The following is a 15,809-nucleotide window of genomic DNA, read 5'->3' on the forward strand; positions in this document are numbered from 1 at the left end:
ACTGTGAAGCATGAGAATAAAGTGCATAACTATATAAATACATAAGATCAATATACAAATGCAGTAGCATTAATAAAATATTTTTGCTGACATTGAAGTCATGAAACTAAAAATCGTCGGCATTCTACATACATAACAGCTCCAGTAAAATTTACATGAAGGATTATTGGGGGGATTGAGTTAATATTTAAAGCACTTAAAATTGAGTTCCTACCAAAGTAAGAACTCGTGTTAACAGAGAGAGAGAGAGAATTAGTTTCAAAATTAGCTAATTAGATATCAAATGTTAACTAGAGTTTGCATTAGAGAGGGGAAAAACACCAACAAACCTTGCTCAGCTATTTTAGGAAAAACCTCATTTTTAATGGAGGAATAGTTGTAATCTAGAGAATTAACATGGTGCCTGGCTAGTCTTCTATAATTTATTGGAAAGATGTCACCTACCCTAATTCTCTTCACCTCCACAGAATTCATTAATATCATACAACTACCTTCGTATTATTTTTTGCTTCATGTGAATTAGTTTTGCGAAGACGACTGACTGTAAATTCCTTCCAGCATACAGGATGTTTATTACCACTAGTATTGTTGTTGTTGTTTTGTTTCTCTATAGTCCTCAAAACTATGCTGAGCAGAAGTACTCAGTTCATACATACTTAGCAAACGGGGATTTCCAGATTAATCTCTCTCTAGTAATTCAGATATTGAATGTATTTCTCCTGGGCTATTTTTATATGACATTAATTTGTTTTCTTTTATAAATTTATCCCCCCAAAAAGTATGGCTAGTCATTGTTTACTTGCCATGTGAAAAGCAACAGCACTTTATCTCCTACATGGGTTTGGAAATTATTGTAGGGTAAAGTGTTATCTGGTGTCCCCTAATCATTATCTTTTCTCTTTGTAGTTATGTAAATCTCTAGATTTATATAATAATTCTAACGTATCATTCAAATTTCATTTTCATATTCTATAAATAAGAACTTTACTAATTGCCAAAAATAAAAGATATCCACAGGAATATTTCTGGAGGTTCTATTGACTTCTAAGTAGAATGAATTTTAGATGTTATTATAACATTTAAAAATATTTAATATTATTTTTCATTTAAAAAATAAGATGAAAGGTTTATTCATATTCTCACTCATAGACTGAAACATCTGTATGTTTTGTACACAACAGGTGTCCAATAAATGTTTCGGGTGACTGTCAGTGGTGACTCTTAATGACTTCATCATGAAGTAATTATTCAAATGTCATGTTAAAACTGTTTCTTAGAAATTACATAGTGCCAGTTTTCAGCGGACATACACTATTACATACACTTTGGTAAAATTAAATAAATTAACATATTCTTTAACGTGAATGAAATTTACTGATTTAGAAACTTTCATAATACTACTATAACAAACAATGAAAATAACTAAAATATGCATACCCATGAAACAATAAAGCCTTATCAAAAGTGTTCAAGTAAAAGATGACAATGAAATGAATGATTAGTTTTCACAGTAGTGGCATCTGCTCTGTGAATAATCCAAGGAATGCTTTCCAGTTTCCATGCACGAACTCCTTTATTCAAAGGAGAGAGTTTCTCAAAAGAGACATATGGGACCAAACAAAATGTAGGGTACTGTGAAATTGGAATTTTAAAATGTATCTCTTATTTATACCCTGCTTACTTAAAAAAATGATTTGAAGCACATCAAATGGATATATCCTCAAAAATCTTTCCCCATAGATTTTGCAATAAAATGTCCTATTTTTTCCTTTTGTTTTATTTTTCCTTGTTCTTCTGGTAAAGTCTATACCTTTAATGTCCAAAAGATGCCAGAACTTTGTATTTATTTCCTCTAGAAAAAATATCAACCCCAAAATTCATGAATATAATTTTCTGTTAATTGTTTAAAAGTTGCATTTTCCATCACTGATGAAATAGTTTGGATCTGATTATTGAAATAGTCCTGATTTATAAAACTATAAATTAGTTGCTTTAAATATGTATATGTATCAGTGTAGTTTATCTTTTCCCATGTTAATGGCATATTTTTTTAAATGTGGATGATAATTTGGAGGTTTTGAAACACTGCAATTGAGCCATTCTCTACTAATAAGGAATCGGCATTAACATACCTTGTCCAAGTTCAGTTAAACACTAACGCCTGTAACTGGCTATTTGAAAACAACTGTTTTTGAATTGGATATTTAAAACTAACAGTCATTTAAAACAACTGTAACATCATAGAATTTTAAAAGAAAATGAGATTATTATTATCGAAAACTTTCTATCTCATTTACAAAGGAGGAAATTAAGGCACAGAAAGACTGAGGTTTAATGCATGCAATATAACACTTTTATGGGTAGAATAGTAACTAAAATGTGGTTTGTATCACTTACTAAATAAAACATCTTCTGCCACTGAAAACATTTTCCAAATCTTGTCCTGTGCTGGAGTATATATGCTGAGGAAACCCAGCCACTCCAACATGGAACTGGGGGCAATGTGGTATGCTAAACACAATAAATCCTTTAAAGAAATACTAAAATAAATAAAAAGTTTATGTTTTGAGTCCATGATCATAATATTTAAGAAGAAAAGGAGAGATGGGGAGAAGGCTCTACTCTCTTTGTTTCTGTTTTTTTAAATATTTTTGTGGTAAAATGTATATAGCATAAAATTTGCCATTTTAAATGTACAAGTTAGTGACATTAATTACACTCACAATGCTGTGCAACCATCACCACTATCTCTTTTCCAAAAAGTTCTTATCACCCCAAACAGAAATTCTATAGCTATTATGCAAAAACTTCCCATCTGCTCTTCCCCCATCCCCTGGTAAATTCTAATCTATTTTCTGTCTCAATGAACTTGAACATTCTAAATATTTTATATAAGTGGAATCATACAATACTTGTCCTTTGTTCTCAGGCTTATTTCACTTTTAGCATGATATTTTGAAGGTTCATCCATGTTGTAGCATGCATCAGAACTTCATTTTTATGGCTCAGTAATATTCTATTTTAGGTATATACCACACTTGGTAGAGCCATTCATCTATTGATGAATAGTTGGGTTGTTTCTATCTTTTGGCTCTTCTGTGTTGAGATAATTAATAGACCTTTTAAATGATTATTTTATTGTAGTGTCAACTTTTGTTCCTACTGTTAGTTACTTAGACATTTGAAAAGAAAATAATTTAGACATAATAATTATTGACACACACAAAAAGCCAATACTGGAGCTTTAAATTCTTTTTTATTTTTTTCTCTTAAGTATACAGTTAGGTTTTAAACTGTTGTTTTAACAAATTGAAATGTGGTCAGTTACTAAGGGAACAACCAGAGTACATCGTTGAATATTATATTTTACACTATAAAAGTTTCCTCTTTTTCCTTAAACAATATAATAATTTAGTAATGATAATATATATATATATATACTGATTTAAAGAAATTTTCTGAGAATATTTATTTAATGAACAATACTTGGAACAAATTATTAATACTGTTGCCAAAAATGAAAGCTAGATTAATGACCACTACCTATGGGAAAAACTTCAGTATCATCAAATTCAAATACCATCGAAAGGAGAATGTGGAAAAATTAAGTTCACCTTAAACTTTCTGCCCCCATTATTTGCTGTAGCAGATTATTTTAATTATCTTTTTCTGTGAATGTTCTTTCTTGAGGGGAACAAAAAAAGAAAACAATACTAAAGCATAAAAAAATTTCCTTCTTGCCATTAATTTGCTACACAGAAAATAATAGATTGTATTCTTTTTTAACATTAACATACTAAATGTGTTTTGGGGAAAAGGGAAAATAATTATTTTATTATTAAAGTGTTGAATTTTGACATTTTTTCAGATGAATTCAAGTTCTTTATGAAAAGGCTACCCATGAATTATTTCCTCAACACGTCTACCATAATGCATTTGTGGACAATGGACTCTAATTTTCAGCGCCGCCATGAACAACTGGAGAACAGCATGAAGCAACTTTTCCTAAAGGCACAGAAAATTGTACACAAGCTCTTTAGCCTTAGCAAGAGATGTCATAAACAACCCCTCATCAGCTTGCCAAGACAAAGGTAAGACATGTAGCAATGTAGACAACTGAGGACAGCTCTATTGATTTTCTGAATGTAGATGTAGTAATATATATAGCGCAATGTTATTTATATTATTAGAGATAATCAGTAAACAACATGTAGTCTTAAGTCTCATAATAATTAATTGTAGTTATTTTCCAAAGTAATAGTACAATGAGAGCACATACACTATTTTCTTTTTTTTAACTTTTCTTTTACTATCAGAATCAATAAATTTTTCTAACTTGTTGTGCATGGTAGTCAACTGATAATTGTATCACAGTGAACATAAAAACACAAAGACTTACAGTTACATTGTAAGCCTAGGAAGTAAGCAGGAATAAAAAGTGAAATTTCTTAAGATTTTCAAATAAAAGAATTTAAATTTTTAAATTGTTTAAAAGAATTTTAATTTTTTCTTTGACCTGTGTTCAGAAAACCATAAAACTCATTCTACATGAATCTATGAAAATTGCTGGGAAAGTTTCAAACAATTTATATGAATGTTGACAGACTATTAAAATATTTGTTCCTGTACTGATCTGGGGAAGCACGAGTTTTAGATTTGCTAGTTTAAGATGTGTTGACCAGTCAGTGCAATAAAAATTTGCATGTATTTAGTAGAAGTCAGGTTGAAAATACATAAAATGAAAAGCTAAGGAAAAATTTAGGACAAAATCATAAGAAAGTATGCATTTGTACCAGTATCTCTATTATAAAATACTTGAAGTTTGACCTGATCCTTAAATCATTAAGAAATCTGTAATTACAGATTTCTTTCACAAAAAAAAAACCAAACAACTGAGTCTACACTTTTTTTTAATTCGATTTCAAAATAAATTATTGGAATTTTTTTACACGTCATTGGATTTTAGCATATTCAAATTTATGCAACCATCACCACAATCTAAGGTGAGAACATTGTCACTGTCCCCAAAAAACCTCAGTCTGTCCCCATACTCCACACCCATCCCTGCTATTTGTCTCTATAGATTTGTCTAATCTACTAACTGTCCTCATAGATCTGCCTATTTTGGACATTTCATACAATATGTGGTCTTTCGTTACTGGCTTCTTTCACTTAGCATAGTGCTTTCTGGTTCACCTATGTTGTAGCATGTATCAGTAGTATGTGCATAGCACATTTTACTTATCAGTTAATCGTTTGATGGACACGGGTTGTTTCCACGTTTTGTCTAGTATAAATAATGCTGCTGTCAACATTCATGTGCTTTTTTTTAAATGTGGACATACGTTTTCAATTTTCTTGGATATGTATCTATGAGCAGAATTGACTATTCAGAAGATAATCCTATATTTAACATTTTGAGGAACTGCCAAACTGTTTTCCAAAATGGCCGTACTATTTTATATTTCCACCAACCATGAGTGACAGCTCCCATGACTCCATATTCTCACCAACACTTTTTTTTTTTTTTTTTTTGCGGTACGCGGGCCTCTCACTGCTGTGGCCTCTCCCGTTGCGGAGCACAGACTCCGGACACGCAGGCTCAGTGGCCATGGCTCATGGGCCCAGCCACTCCGCAGCATGTGGGATGTTCCCGGACCGGGGCACGAACCCGTGTCCCCTGCATCGGCAGACGGACTCTCAACCACTGTGCCGCCAGGGAAGCCCACCAACAGTTTTTATTATCTGACCTTTTGATTATAGTCATCCAAGTGGATGTGAAGTGGCATCTTCCTGTGATTTTAATTTATATCTCTCCAGCGACCAAAGATGTTAAACATCTTTTCATGTGTTTGTTGCCCATTGTGTATATTCTTTGGAGAGATATCTATTTGAATTTTCTTCACTCATTTTTTGTTTGTTTTTTATTTGCATTATTAAGTTGTAAGAGTAAGTTATATATTTCGATGCCAGTCCCTTATCAGTAGTATGATATATAAATATCTCCTTCCAGTCTTTTCACTTTCTTATCCATCTCTTCTCCCCACCTGTCTGTCTGTCTGGTCAGTCTAGCCCAAAAGTTTGTCAATTTTGTTTCTTTTCAAAACATTAACTTTTAGTTTTCTTTGTATTCTCTATGATTTTTCTCTTTTTTATTTGATTTTTCCACTGTGATTATTATTATTTCTTTTCTTCTATTTCCTTTGTGTGTACTGTAATTTTCTTTTTCTAGTTTCATAGAGAGAAAATGTGGGTTATGGACTTGAGAGCTTTCATTTTTTTTTTTAATATAGGCTTTCACTGCTATAAATTTCTCTCCAAGCACTGGTATTAAGATTTGTTATTTTATGCATCCTGTAAGTTTTCTTATTCCTTCCATGCATAGGATATTTTTTATATATCTGCCTGCATACTTCAAGGAAATATTCCTTAACAGAGAATTTATGGCTGGAGAAAGACACTGTTACTTGATGCTCTGTGTGGGTTAAATAGAGTTTGTAAACCACTGAAATAGATGGTTCTACCCTCAAACATAATAGGAAATACAATAGAATGGGATGGAAGCAAATTGATGAGTTTGCTTATAAACTTGTTGACTTTAAGTGTTCTTTCAATCACATTCAACTGGATCTGGATATGTATGTCTGAAGCTCAGGGGAGATTTGAGAGAGTAAGATGGCAAACATCAGTGCACGTGAAACCATAAGATCTGAATGTAATACCATGGGAAATATGTAGACAGAATCTGAGGATACGTTTAAGGAATGAATGGAGAAATGGAAACTGAAAATGAAACAAATAGTGGGGTAAAATATATTAAAAGAGACATTAATTTCTATTAAAAATTAAATATTCAAATATGTCATTAGAGTGCAAGATTTTTAAGAAAAATATGAAATAATTCAAGTTGGATATTACAGAATAAATAAATAGGCAGCATAAAATAAAGATGCATTATTTGGAACAAAATTCAGTAAATGATAGAAATAAATATTTGTTTTCCAAAACTTTTGAACTAAATAAATCAAAGATCGCCAAAGGCTTTTCTTGACTTTCTTTTTTAAATTTAGCTTAATTCCTATGTTGGCTATTACTTATCACACACAGTAAAAAAAAAATACAGACTTCTTGCTAGATGAAAGATTTTTATTGAATTTGGATTTTTTTCCCCAGCACGTTTACAGGAATGTGAGATTTTTGTTTCTGTTTTGCTTTTTATTTTCCCCATTTTAATAGAATAATATAAAATTACATTAGGACAACAAAAAAATATGTACTAGAGTTTGTTAGTAGAATACAGTGGAAAAGAGGCTGGAAATTTGTAGGGTGTGTTTTCAGAAATTTTTGAAAGAGAAAGTGGATAAGCAATATCAGTGACTCACTTCTAGCAGAAATTCTGGTTTTTTACCCTGTCTTTATTGAATTTTTTTGGCTATTCTCTTGAATTCATCTAACCCTAAGAGCTGGTTTTCAATATCTGATATTTTAAAATCTGGAAAAATAAACAAAAACAAACTAAAATGAAACCTGCAAAGTACGCCTCCATTAACATTGTTTCTTAACACTTCCTGTATAATGCGGGTCAGTTGAAGTTTTTCTTTATAATGTACAGTGTAATTCTTTCTTTCTGGTAAAGCGTGTGGCCCTCTATCCAAATAGCAAGTCTGCACTGCTACCACTATCCCTCTCATGAATTCGCGTGACATCAAAATCCTTTTTCTTACCGAAGTAAATTCCAAAGCCTGTGATAATCTTGTTTCTTTGAGATAGTCAACTTTTGTTGCTATTCTAAAATTTTTGAGATAAGTAAAAATGACATAGTCATTTCATTAGAGAAAAATATTTGTAACAATTATTGAGAAGTAATTAGGTAGTGTTCCTATAAAGTGCCTCAACTATACTATTTTGTGCTGTCATGTCTTATTCACAGAGCAGCCAAGGGTCCATAGAAATATTACATTTAAAGGTCTGTTGGTAAAGGCTTAACAACAAACTCTTTAGGGGAGAAAAACACCCGATTTATAGAATTTACTAGTTCTTGTAGTATAAATATTTCCACCATGGTCAATTTCAAGCTAGCAATGTGCTGTCACGGCACGTGGAGTTGGGCAGGCCTGCACAGTTGGTTCTCCTGAGGCAGTGCATGTGGCTGCAGTAAACCACTAAAAATTTATTAAAACATTTTTACAAAGTTATCTCTTCTTCGTTAACAATGGAAAGTGAGATAGGATGAAATCACTTCTCTAACGTCACAAAGAAGAATGAGTTTAGGTCTATTTCATTCTTTATCTGAGAGCTATGTCATGTACTTCTTATATATGCTCTATGACAGGAGTTAGAAATTGGCATATAGGCCAAATCCAGCCCTCACCAGTTTTTGTATCAGCCTGTGAGGCAAGGATGTTTTTTTATATTTTAAATTGTTGAAAAAAATCAAAAGGAGAATAATATTTTTGATTGATGAAGATGTATGGAATTCATATTAAAATGTGCATAAATGAAATAGCCATGCTTATATATTTACATATTTTCTGTGGCCACTTTCACACCCTAATGGCAGTTAGTTGCCACAGACAGCACGGTCCTGAAACACTACAATATTTGTTACCTGGCTCCAACAGAAAAATATTGTCAACCTGTGCTCTAATATAATATATATTCTCTGTCTTTAAAAATGTTATCAAGTGTTCTAAAGGTATTTAACTCGTATATCGTTGAAATGTTTTATATTATAAATACATTTTATGTTAAAGAATATTATTACTTTACTCTCCATCATATGGAAACCTTATACAACCAGACTGAATCCTGAATCCCGAGTATTTGTGGAGTAATACTATCTTACTAATAATAACATATATAATTATATATATATAAATACATACACATGTGCATACATTATATTATATATTATATGCATACATTATATATAGATCTATACATTATATATAAACTTTAATATATAATATATATATCAACACATATATATGTATATGTACTTTAACATAACAACCATAGGAATAGTCTAAAACCCTATATATCAAAATGATTTTAGTTGAAGTGCCATTTCAAGCTGATCTCCAAATGCAGATTTGCATTATTTCATGGAGTCAGACAAATTTCCCATCTCTCTCCTCATGATCTCCTCCAATTCTAGTCCAATTCAAAATGATACTATGATCATGAACTAAGAGGAAGAACAAAGAAAATGAACACTTGAGGAAAAGGAAGTTGAAAGACTGAACAGTATCTGTGGGTAGGGGAGGATAAAGTCTGGGGATGCTGAAGTAAACTATGGGAATATTTAACATGTTTGGGAAGGATTGCCCTGCCCACTGGAACTCTGAAAACATGAGACGCAGGCAGAATTTTAAGACATCTGAATGCTTAGTTATCTGCTAGAGCTCCTAGAGTCAACTCTCACATTCACAGACAGCAAGTGCTCAATACATATTTGATGAGTGCTCTGTGATATTTTTCTTAATACTTTAGTTCAACCTCTGAACACACACAGCAATGAATTATTACTTTATGTAAAATGTTTTCCACTCTACATAAAATGGATCACCTGTTACAATATGCATATCATGTTCTATTTTTTTTTTTTTTTTTTTTTTTGGTGGTACGCGGGCCTCTCACTGTTGTGACCTCTCCCGTTGCGGATCACAGGCTCCGGACGCGCCAGGCTCAGCGGCCATGGCTCACGGGCCCAGCCGCTCCGCGGCATGTGGGATCTTCCCGGACCGGGGCACGAACCCGTGTCCCCTGCATCGGCAGGCGGACTCTCAACCACTGCGCCACCAGGGAAGCCCCATGTTCTATTTTGTTTCTCCATTAAGCAGGTGAATGCCCTCCCCCATTCCTTCAAATGGACCTGAGACAGTGTCTTTGTCTCTTCAGGCTGCTCTTCACAAAAAATGCCACAGACTGGGTGGCTCACAAACAACAGTTCACAATTCTGAAGATTCAAGTCCAAGATCTAGGTGCCATCGTGGTTGGGTTCTGGTGAAGAACACTAATCTCATTCAAGAGGGCTCCATCCTCATGACCTAAGCACCTCCCAAAGACCCCACCTCCTAATAGCATCATCTTTGGGGGTTAGGATTCCAATACCTAAATTTTGGGGGGACACAGCATTCATATCGTAGCAGACAGGGTTGGTCTCTATTAGTAAGACCTTGAGATGTGAGGGTGAGAAGACTAGCCAGCCATTTCTTTTGTGCAGGCATCCTATCCATGGTGGATGACAGTGAAGCTGGCATGTAGACCCAACATGAGACAGCGAATTCAGGTATCATTCAAACCTCTGCTTTCATTTGACTTCTAGATCCAGTGTACTTCTCTTTCTGAGGCTTTGTTATTCAACTTCTCCTTCTCTAACTCAGGCATGACCCTTTTTGTCCCATATGCATCATCAAGCGGTTACCACTCTATTATGCATACAAGAAAAACAGATATTTTCATAGGGAGAAATCTTTGTGAATGATGTTTCCCAATATCTGACATACAGGAATGATGTATAAAAATCCTTTTAAATCATATTTTTCCCTTAGTTCTTTTTCATCCCTTTTCAGCCTATTTTCTTTCTTCCCGTCCTCCTTTGCTGAATATACAAACATTTTCCCTCTTTATTGACCCTCATTCTCTTCAATATGTCCCCTCTTTACTGAAATCTTTCTATAAACTTTTTTATTTATTTCAGATGATTTAGTGCTCCTGGAATCCCAGTTTACAATTTCTCACTAATCTTCTGCAAAATAGTGCCTCTTCACCTTAGTTAAACTTTCCTTTTTAATGCATTCAAACACATGAGATACTGCATCTGATTATCTTTCCAATAAATTCGTTAATTGGAGTTGGTTTCCTTCACTTGTAAAATCTAACATATAAATAGATATCAATCTAGATGACATGAAAAAGCTAATAAAAATCTGTTTCCATTTTGAATATGTCCTGGAAGCAGTAATAATGAAGTATGAACATGTGATTTTCCTGTGGTAATCAAATATCCTCAACATGGCATAAAACTTACTTGAGACAGAGGAGGACTCTCAAAGTCTAGTACGGTAAATACGTTTGCTTTTTTCTTTGTTTTGATAGTTAATTTTATCGAAGTCTGTGTATTATTAGTGTAAATATAATCATCAAATTCACCATTATTACACAATGTTGAGAGAGGCAATTTGGGAGACTATTGGCCTGGGAATGCGAACAATGAAAAAGCATAAGTTGTTGCCAAGTCTTAATGTACATTATATAAACTAATAAAGAACTATAAATACATAACATTAGGGCTTCCCTGGTGGCGCGCAGTGGTTGAGAGTCCGCCTACCGATGCAGGAGACACGGGTTCGTGCCCCGGTCAGGTAGGCTCCCACATGCCGCGGAGCAGCTGGGCCCGTGAGCCATGGCCTCTGAGCCTGCGCGTCCGGAGCCTGTGCTCCGCAACGGGAGAGGCCACAGCAGTGAGAGGCTCGCGTACCGCCAAAAAAAAATACATAACATTAAAAGCAACAATATAAGGTAAATATAGCTGTTAAACATTGGAAAAGATCACATTTTATTTGGTACATGAACAAAATGGAAATCTGTGAAGATAAATTATAACTTCCTAATTTATAAACAACAGAAATACAGAAATGAGAAGAATTTTAAGTCATTATCAGGATATTTTTAAGTAGTTTTGAGTATTCAAAAAAGTGATCAGGGTTTATAATTCTTATCTTGTATTTATAAAATATATAATCTCAGCAAACAAAAAATATTAATTTTTTTTCTTTAATAATGAACAGAGATAAACTTTGGTTATATTATACATGGTATTACAGTATTTATTCCTAGAAAGAATGGATTAAACATGCTTTAAAGAGGCATTTATACATAAGAAGCATTTTTTAGGCTACTGCTAGCTTGAGCAAGAATAATTATAGGGTTATAGATATTATTCCCTTACCAAAAAAAAGGAAAGTTTGGGGTGGAGGTGTATTTCAACTCTCCCATTTTAATGACCTTAAATTTCATTCTTTAAGAGTCACTCTACAAAGTGAGTTCAGTGTAGTTTTTTCCTGTTATTTTAACAGCAAATCTTCTAGCTGAAATTCTCCATGATGACCTTGACCAGAAGTTATCAACTGTTTGGTCTCCGGACCTTTTCAAACGCATAAAAATTATTGAGAAACCCAAAGAGCTTTTGTGTATGGAAGCTGTAAATCTATATATGTATGTATGTACATGGAAGTCTATATTTGCCATAGTAAAAATTAAAACTAAGAGCTTTAAAAATATGTACTTATTAATACAATTTAAAGAACAATGAACAAGCTCATTACATATTAACATATAGGACATTTAAACTTTAATGAGTTTTTCACATTTCCTTAATATTTGGCTTAAGAGAAGATAATTGAATTTGCATTGCTGTTTCTGCATGTAATCTGTTGCAAACTGTAGTTTTGTAGCTTCACACAGTTTTATTGGAGAAATGAGAATTGCAGTGCCCTTTTTGAATAATTGTGGATATTATTCTTAGATACTACACCAAAATTCAACAAGTGGGAGATTCTTATAAGCCAGTTGTAATACAGAATCTAAAACCCTGCAATGAACATATTAAAATCTATTACATTAAATTATTTAGTCTGATTTGTACCTCAGATGGATCTTCTACCCATGCATAGAAAATCATGTGTTAGTCATTTGAAAAATACTGGTTCACTCAACTATGAAGATCTCCTAAATGTTGATGCATATCATTATATAATAACAAAAAAAAACCTCATTCCTTAATATCATCATTGGATTCACAAGGAAAGTCTTTATATTTTGGGAAGCTGTTAGTCTCTTAGTGGCAGATACAAGTTTTCCAAATTTCTAATTTTCACTTGAAAGCTAGAATTTTAACATTGCCCTTAAATATATCAGTTTGTCATGAAGTGAGAGATTTATTTTTTTTCAGTTTTGATAACAGATCTGCCAAATATCCAAGTCTGAATAACCAGAGTTGGTCTGTCATCATACTCTCAAGTAAAAATATTTGCCAGAAAAATATTGGTTACCTCAGGTTGCAACTGAGACAATTGCACGAGCGCTGTTGCTCAAGGCAACCACTGTAGTTCAGTGTGCAGCACAAGTGCACTATTCATGTGCCTATTTGGTTTTGACATGACCTGTGCTGAAAATTGAGATACAATAAACTTGTTTTTACTGCCTCACCAGGAACATTTTAAAACCAAATATACTTTCTTTTTGTCCTACAAGCATGTAGCCAAAAGGAATATATATCTACTAGTACATTCTTGATTTGTGCTAAGTTTCTTGCAGTAGCTTACCTACCATTGGTTTTGACACCATCAATGCAAAAGTCAACAGAATGCAAAAAAAAAAAATAACATCTTGGTATTTCTGTGCAAATACTTCTTTTCACTTTGTACACACCTTACAGGATCTTACTTTGCTTTCCCACTTCCCACTCACCCACACCAAAGGGCTAGTGGACCATTCTTTGAGAAAGCCACTCTAGGTCAATTTCAACTCCTTATAATGTTACTGAACCAAACTTGGGCCTGCTCTCCAATATGTAGTAGAGCCAATCTACTGACACAGGGTAGTGGTGAAGGAAAGTGCAGCGTTTATTGCAGGGCCAATCAAGGAGAACAGGCGCTCGTGCTCAAAAGACCTGAACTTCCCAATGGCTTTCAGAGAAGAGGTTTTAAAGGCAGTGTGAGGGAGGGAGGGGGCTGCAGGGTGCGTGATCAGCTCGTGCACAATTCTATGCTTGGTTGGCATCAAAGTGAAGTTTCTAGCATCATCAACCTTCTGGTTTCAACCAGCCTAGGGTCTATGTTTTGCAGTCAGCAGTTTTCATCTCGTGGGGTTCTGCTTCCTATAAAAACAACTTAGGAATGTGTGTCAGGCCTTTATCTGTATCTTTCAGGGAACTGGGAGTTCAGTGATTCTGCTCTGTGGTGGATTTATAGTCTAGATTGTTACAAGTTTCCTGGCTCAACAGCTATTCCTTGTTTCTACATCTTCACATTTCCCAATCATTAACTTTTGAGCCAGCCTTTAGAGACTCAAGGGAGGCCTGGGAGACTAAAGCAAAAGCCTTTCACTTCAAAGGGTAGGGACACAGGAGCCTTGTATATGGTTTCATAAGGACCTAATAGACCTAGAAGACAAATTGTGGGGCTATCATAGAGGTTACATCCCTTCTTCCTTTACTTCTCTTTCTTTCGTAATGCAACCCCTGGTTTTAGCAAAGCACATGCTGTACCACCCCTCTCAGTCTCCCTTGAACCCAGGATGGATACCGAATGGATGTAAGTGGAAGGAATGCATGAAACTTCTGAATTGGATCCTTAAAAAAAGAATGCATGCCATCTACACTCTCATCTTCTCCCTGGCTAAAATGCAAATGTGATGGCTAGAACTAAAAATTATGACGTGAAAAAACATATTAAGATATGTAAACCCTGATCTCTTTGAAATTAGCATATCAGTCCTTGATTGTTTATGTTTGCACTCTTATTTGAGAGAGGATGAAATTGCAGTTTTTCTGAGCCAATATTATTTGGCTTATGTTACTAGCCAAACTTGCATCCCAACTAATAAAAGTACCTTACTGTATGGCCTCCAAAATCCTTTAATATTGCAGAATTTGTGATTTAATTAAAAATAGCACTTATATGTTAATACAAGTGAATATGCTGAGAGCAATTTTATATGAAACTGTATGGAAAAGTCAGCATATTAATTTTCCTTATATTTCTATATTACAAAGTAATTTTTTATTATTTTTTATGTTTCAACCACTCCAATGACTCACAGGCATATGCTAGGTAATAATGAATCAGTAAATTTAAAAAGTTCAATATAATATTTAGATATCTTCAATGTGTTATTGAGAAATGTAAAAAATAGAGGAACTATAAAGTACCCAGCACATGGAAGGTGCTTAAATAATTATTATTTAATATTTACAAAGTAAAAAACATCGTATTTTTAATCTACAGGTCAATTCTAATGTAGTGAATTTTCTGCAAAATGTGTTTTCATGTGTTTCATAGTCAAAATAAAATTTTCATAAGGATAATGGCATAAATGCTGTAAGAAACACATTGTTCTTTGTACAGGATAACTCATATGTGACTGGATTCTTATTCAAGGGAACCAGAGAGATGAATTCAAGGAGAGAAAAAAAAGAAAAAAAATAGTTGGTATGCTCCAATCTCCTGGGTACTGGGCCACTTCCAAACAAATTTCACAATAGGCAGATTTGTTCTTTCTATCATGCTATTTCCTTTCACCTAACTCTTGGAGTGACCTGTGTTTCAGTTCTCATGGCTCTAAAATGTCCTTATCTTGTAACTGTAATGTTTCTATTTGACCTTCAGCCCAGAGCTCATTTCATGATTTTTCGGTTTATTAGATCTTGCTAGGTGTTAGTTGAAAATAATTCTTCTAAAGCAAATTCATACTTATGTATAAAAAGCTATTTGTGATTTTTTAAATCAATTATATACTAGTCATAGAAGTCTTCAGCCTTAGGCAGAGTAAAAAAATAATATTAAAACAAAATAAAAACCTGTGGGATTATTGTGTTGTGCTTGCCCTTCCTTTTTTTTTTTTTTTTTCCTCTTGGATAAAAGATTATGTGGAGCAATCAGAGGGCTTGTCACCTTGAAATTTTGCCTAGAGAATGCTGTCTACAACCCACAGTCTATACAGGAAAGTGATCCAAATTCTTTTTAGACAGTTGCTTTCAATAATATTAACAGAATCAAAAGGCTCTGCTCCTTTTGGAAATTCTG

At 33.7% G+C, this 15,809-nt stretch overlaps 1 protein-coding gene across 3 annotated transcripts in view; it reads left to right on the forward strand.

The window, feature by feature from the left end:
* BRINP3 (BMP/retinoic acid inducible neural specific 3) overlaps nt 1–15,809 on the forward strand; it is a 415,363-nt gene that overhangs the window by 321,620 nt on the left and 77,934 nt on the right. For all 3 annotated transcript variants that reach the window (XM_029229677.1, XM_029229679.1, XM_029229678.1), the window contains one exon: nt 3,869–4,091. In XM_029229677.1, the coding sequence (XP_029085510.1) occupies nt 3,869–4,091 (223 nt within the window). The remainder of the gene's footprint in view (nt 1–3,868; nt 4,092–15,809) is intronic.

Source organism: Monodon monoceros, unplaced genomic scaffold (assembly GCF_005190385.1).
Source record: "Monodon monoceros isolate NGI ecotype Baffin Bay Population unplaced genomic scaffold, NGI_Narwhal_1 Super_Scaffold_18, whole genome shotgun sequence".
NCBI lineage: Eukaryota > Metazoa > Chordata > Mammalia > Artiodactyla > Monodontidae > Monodon > Monodon monoceros.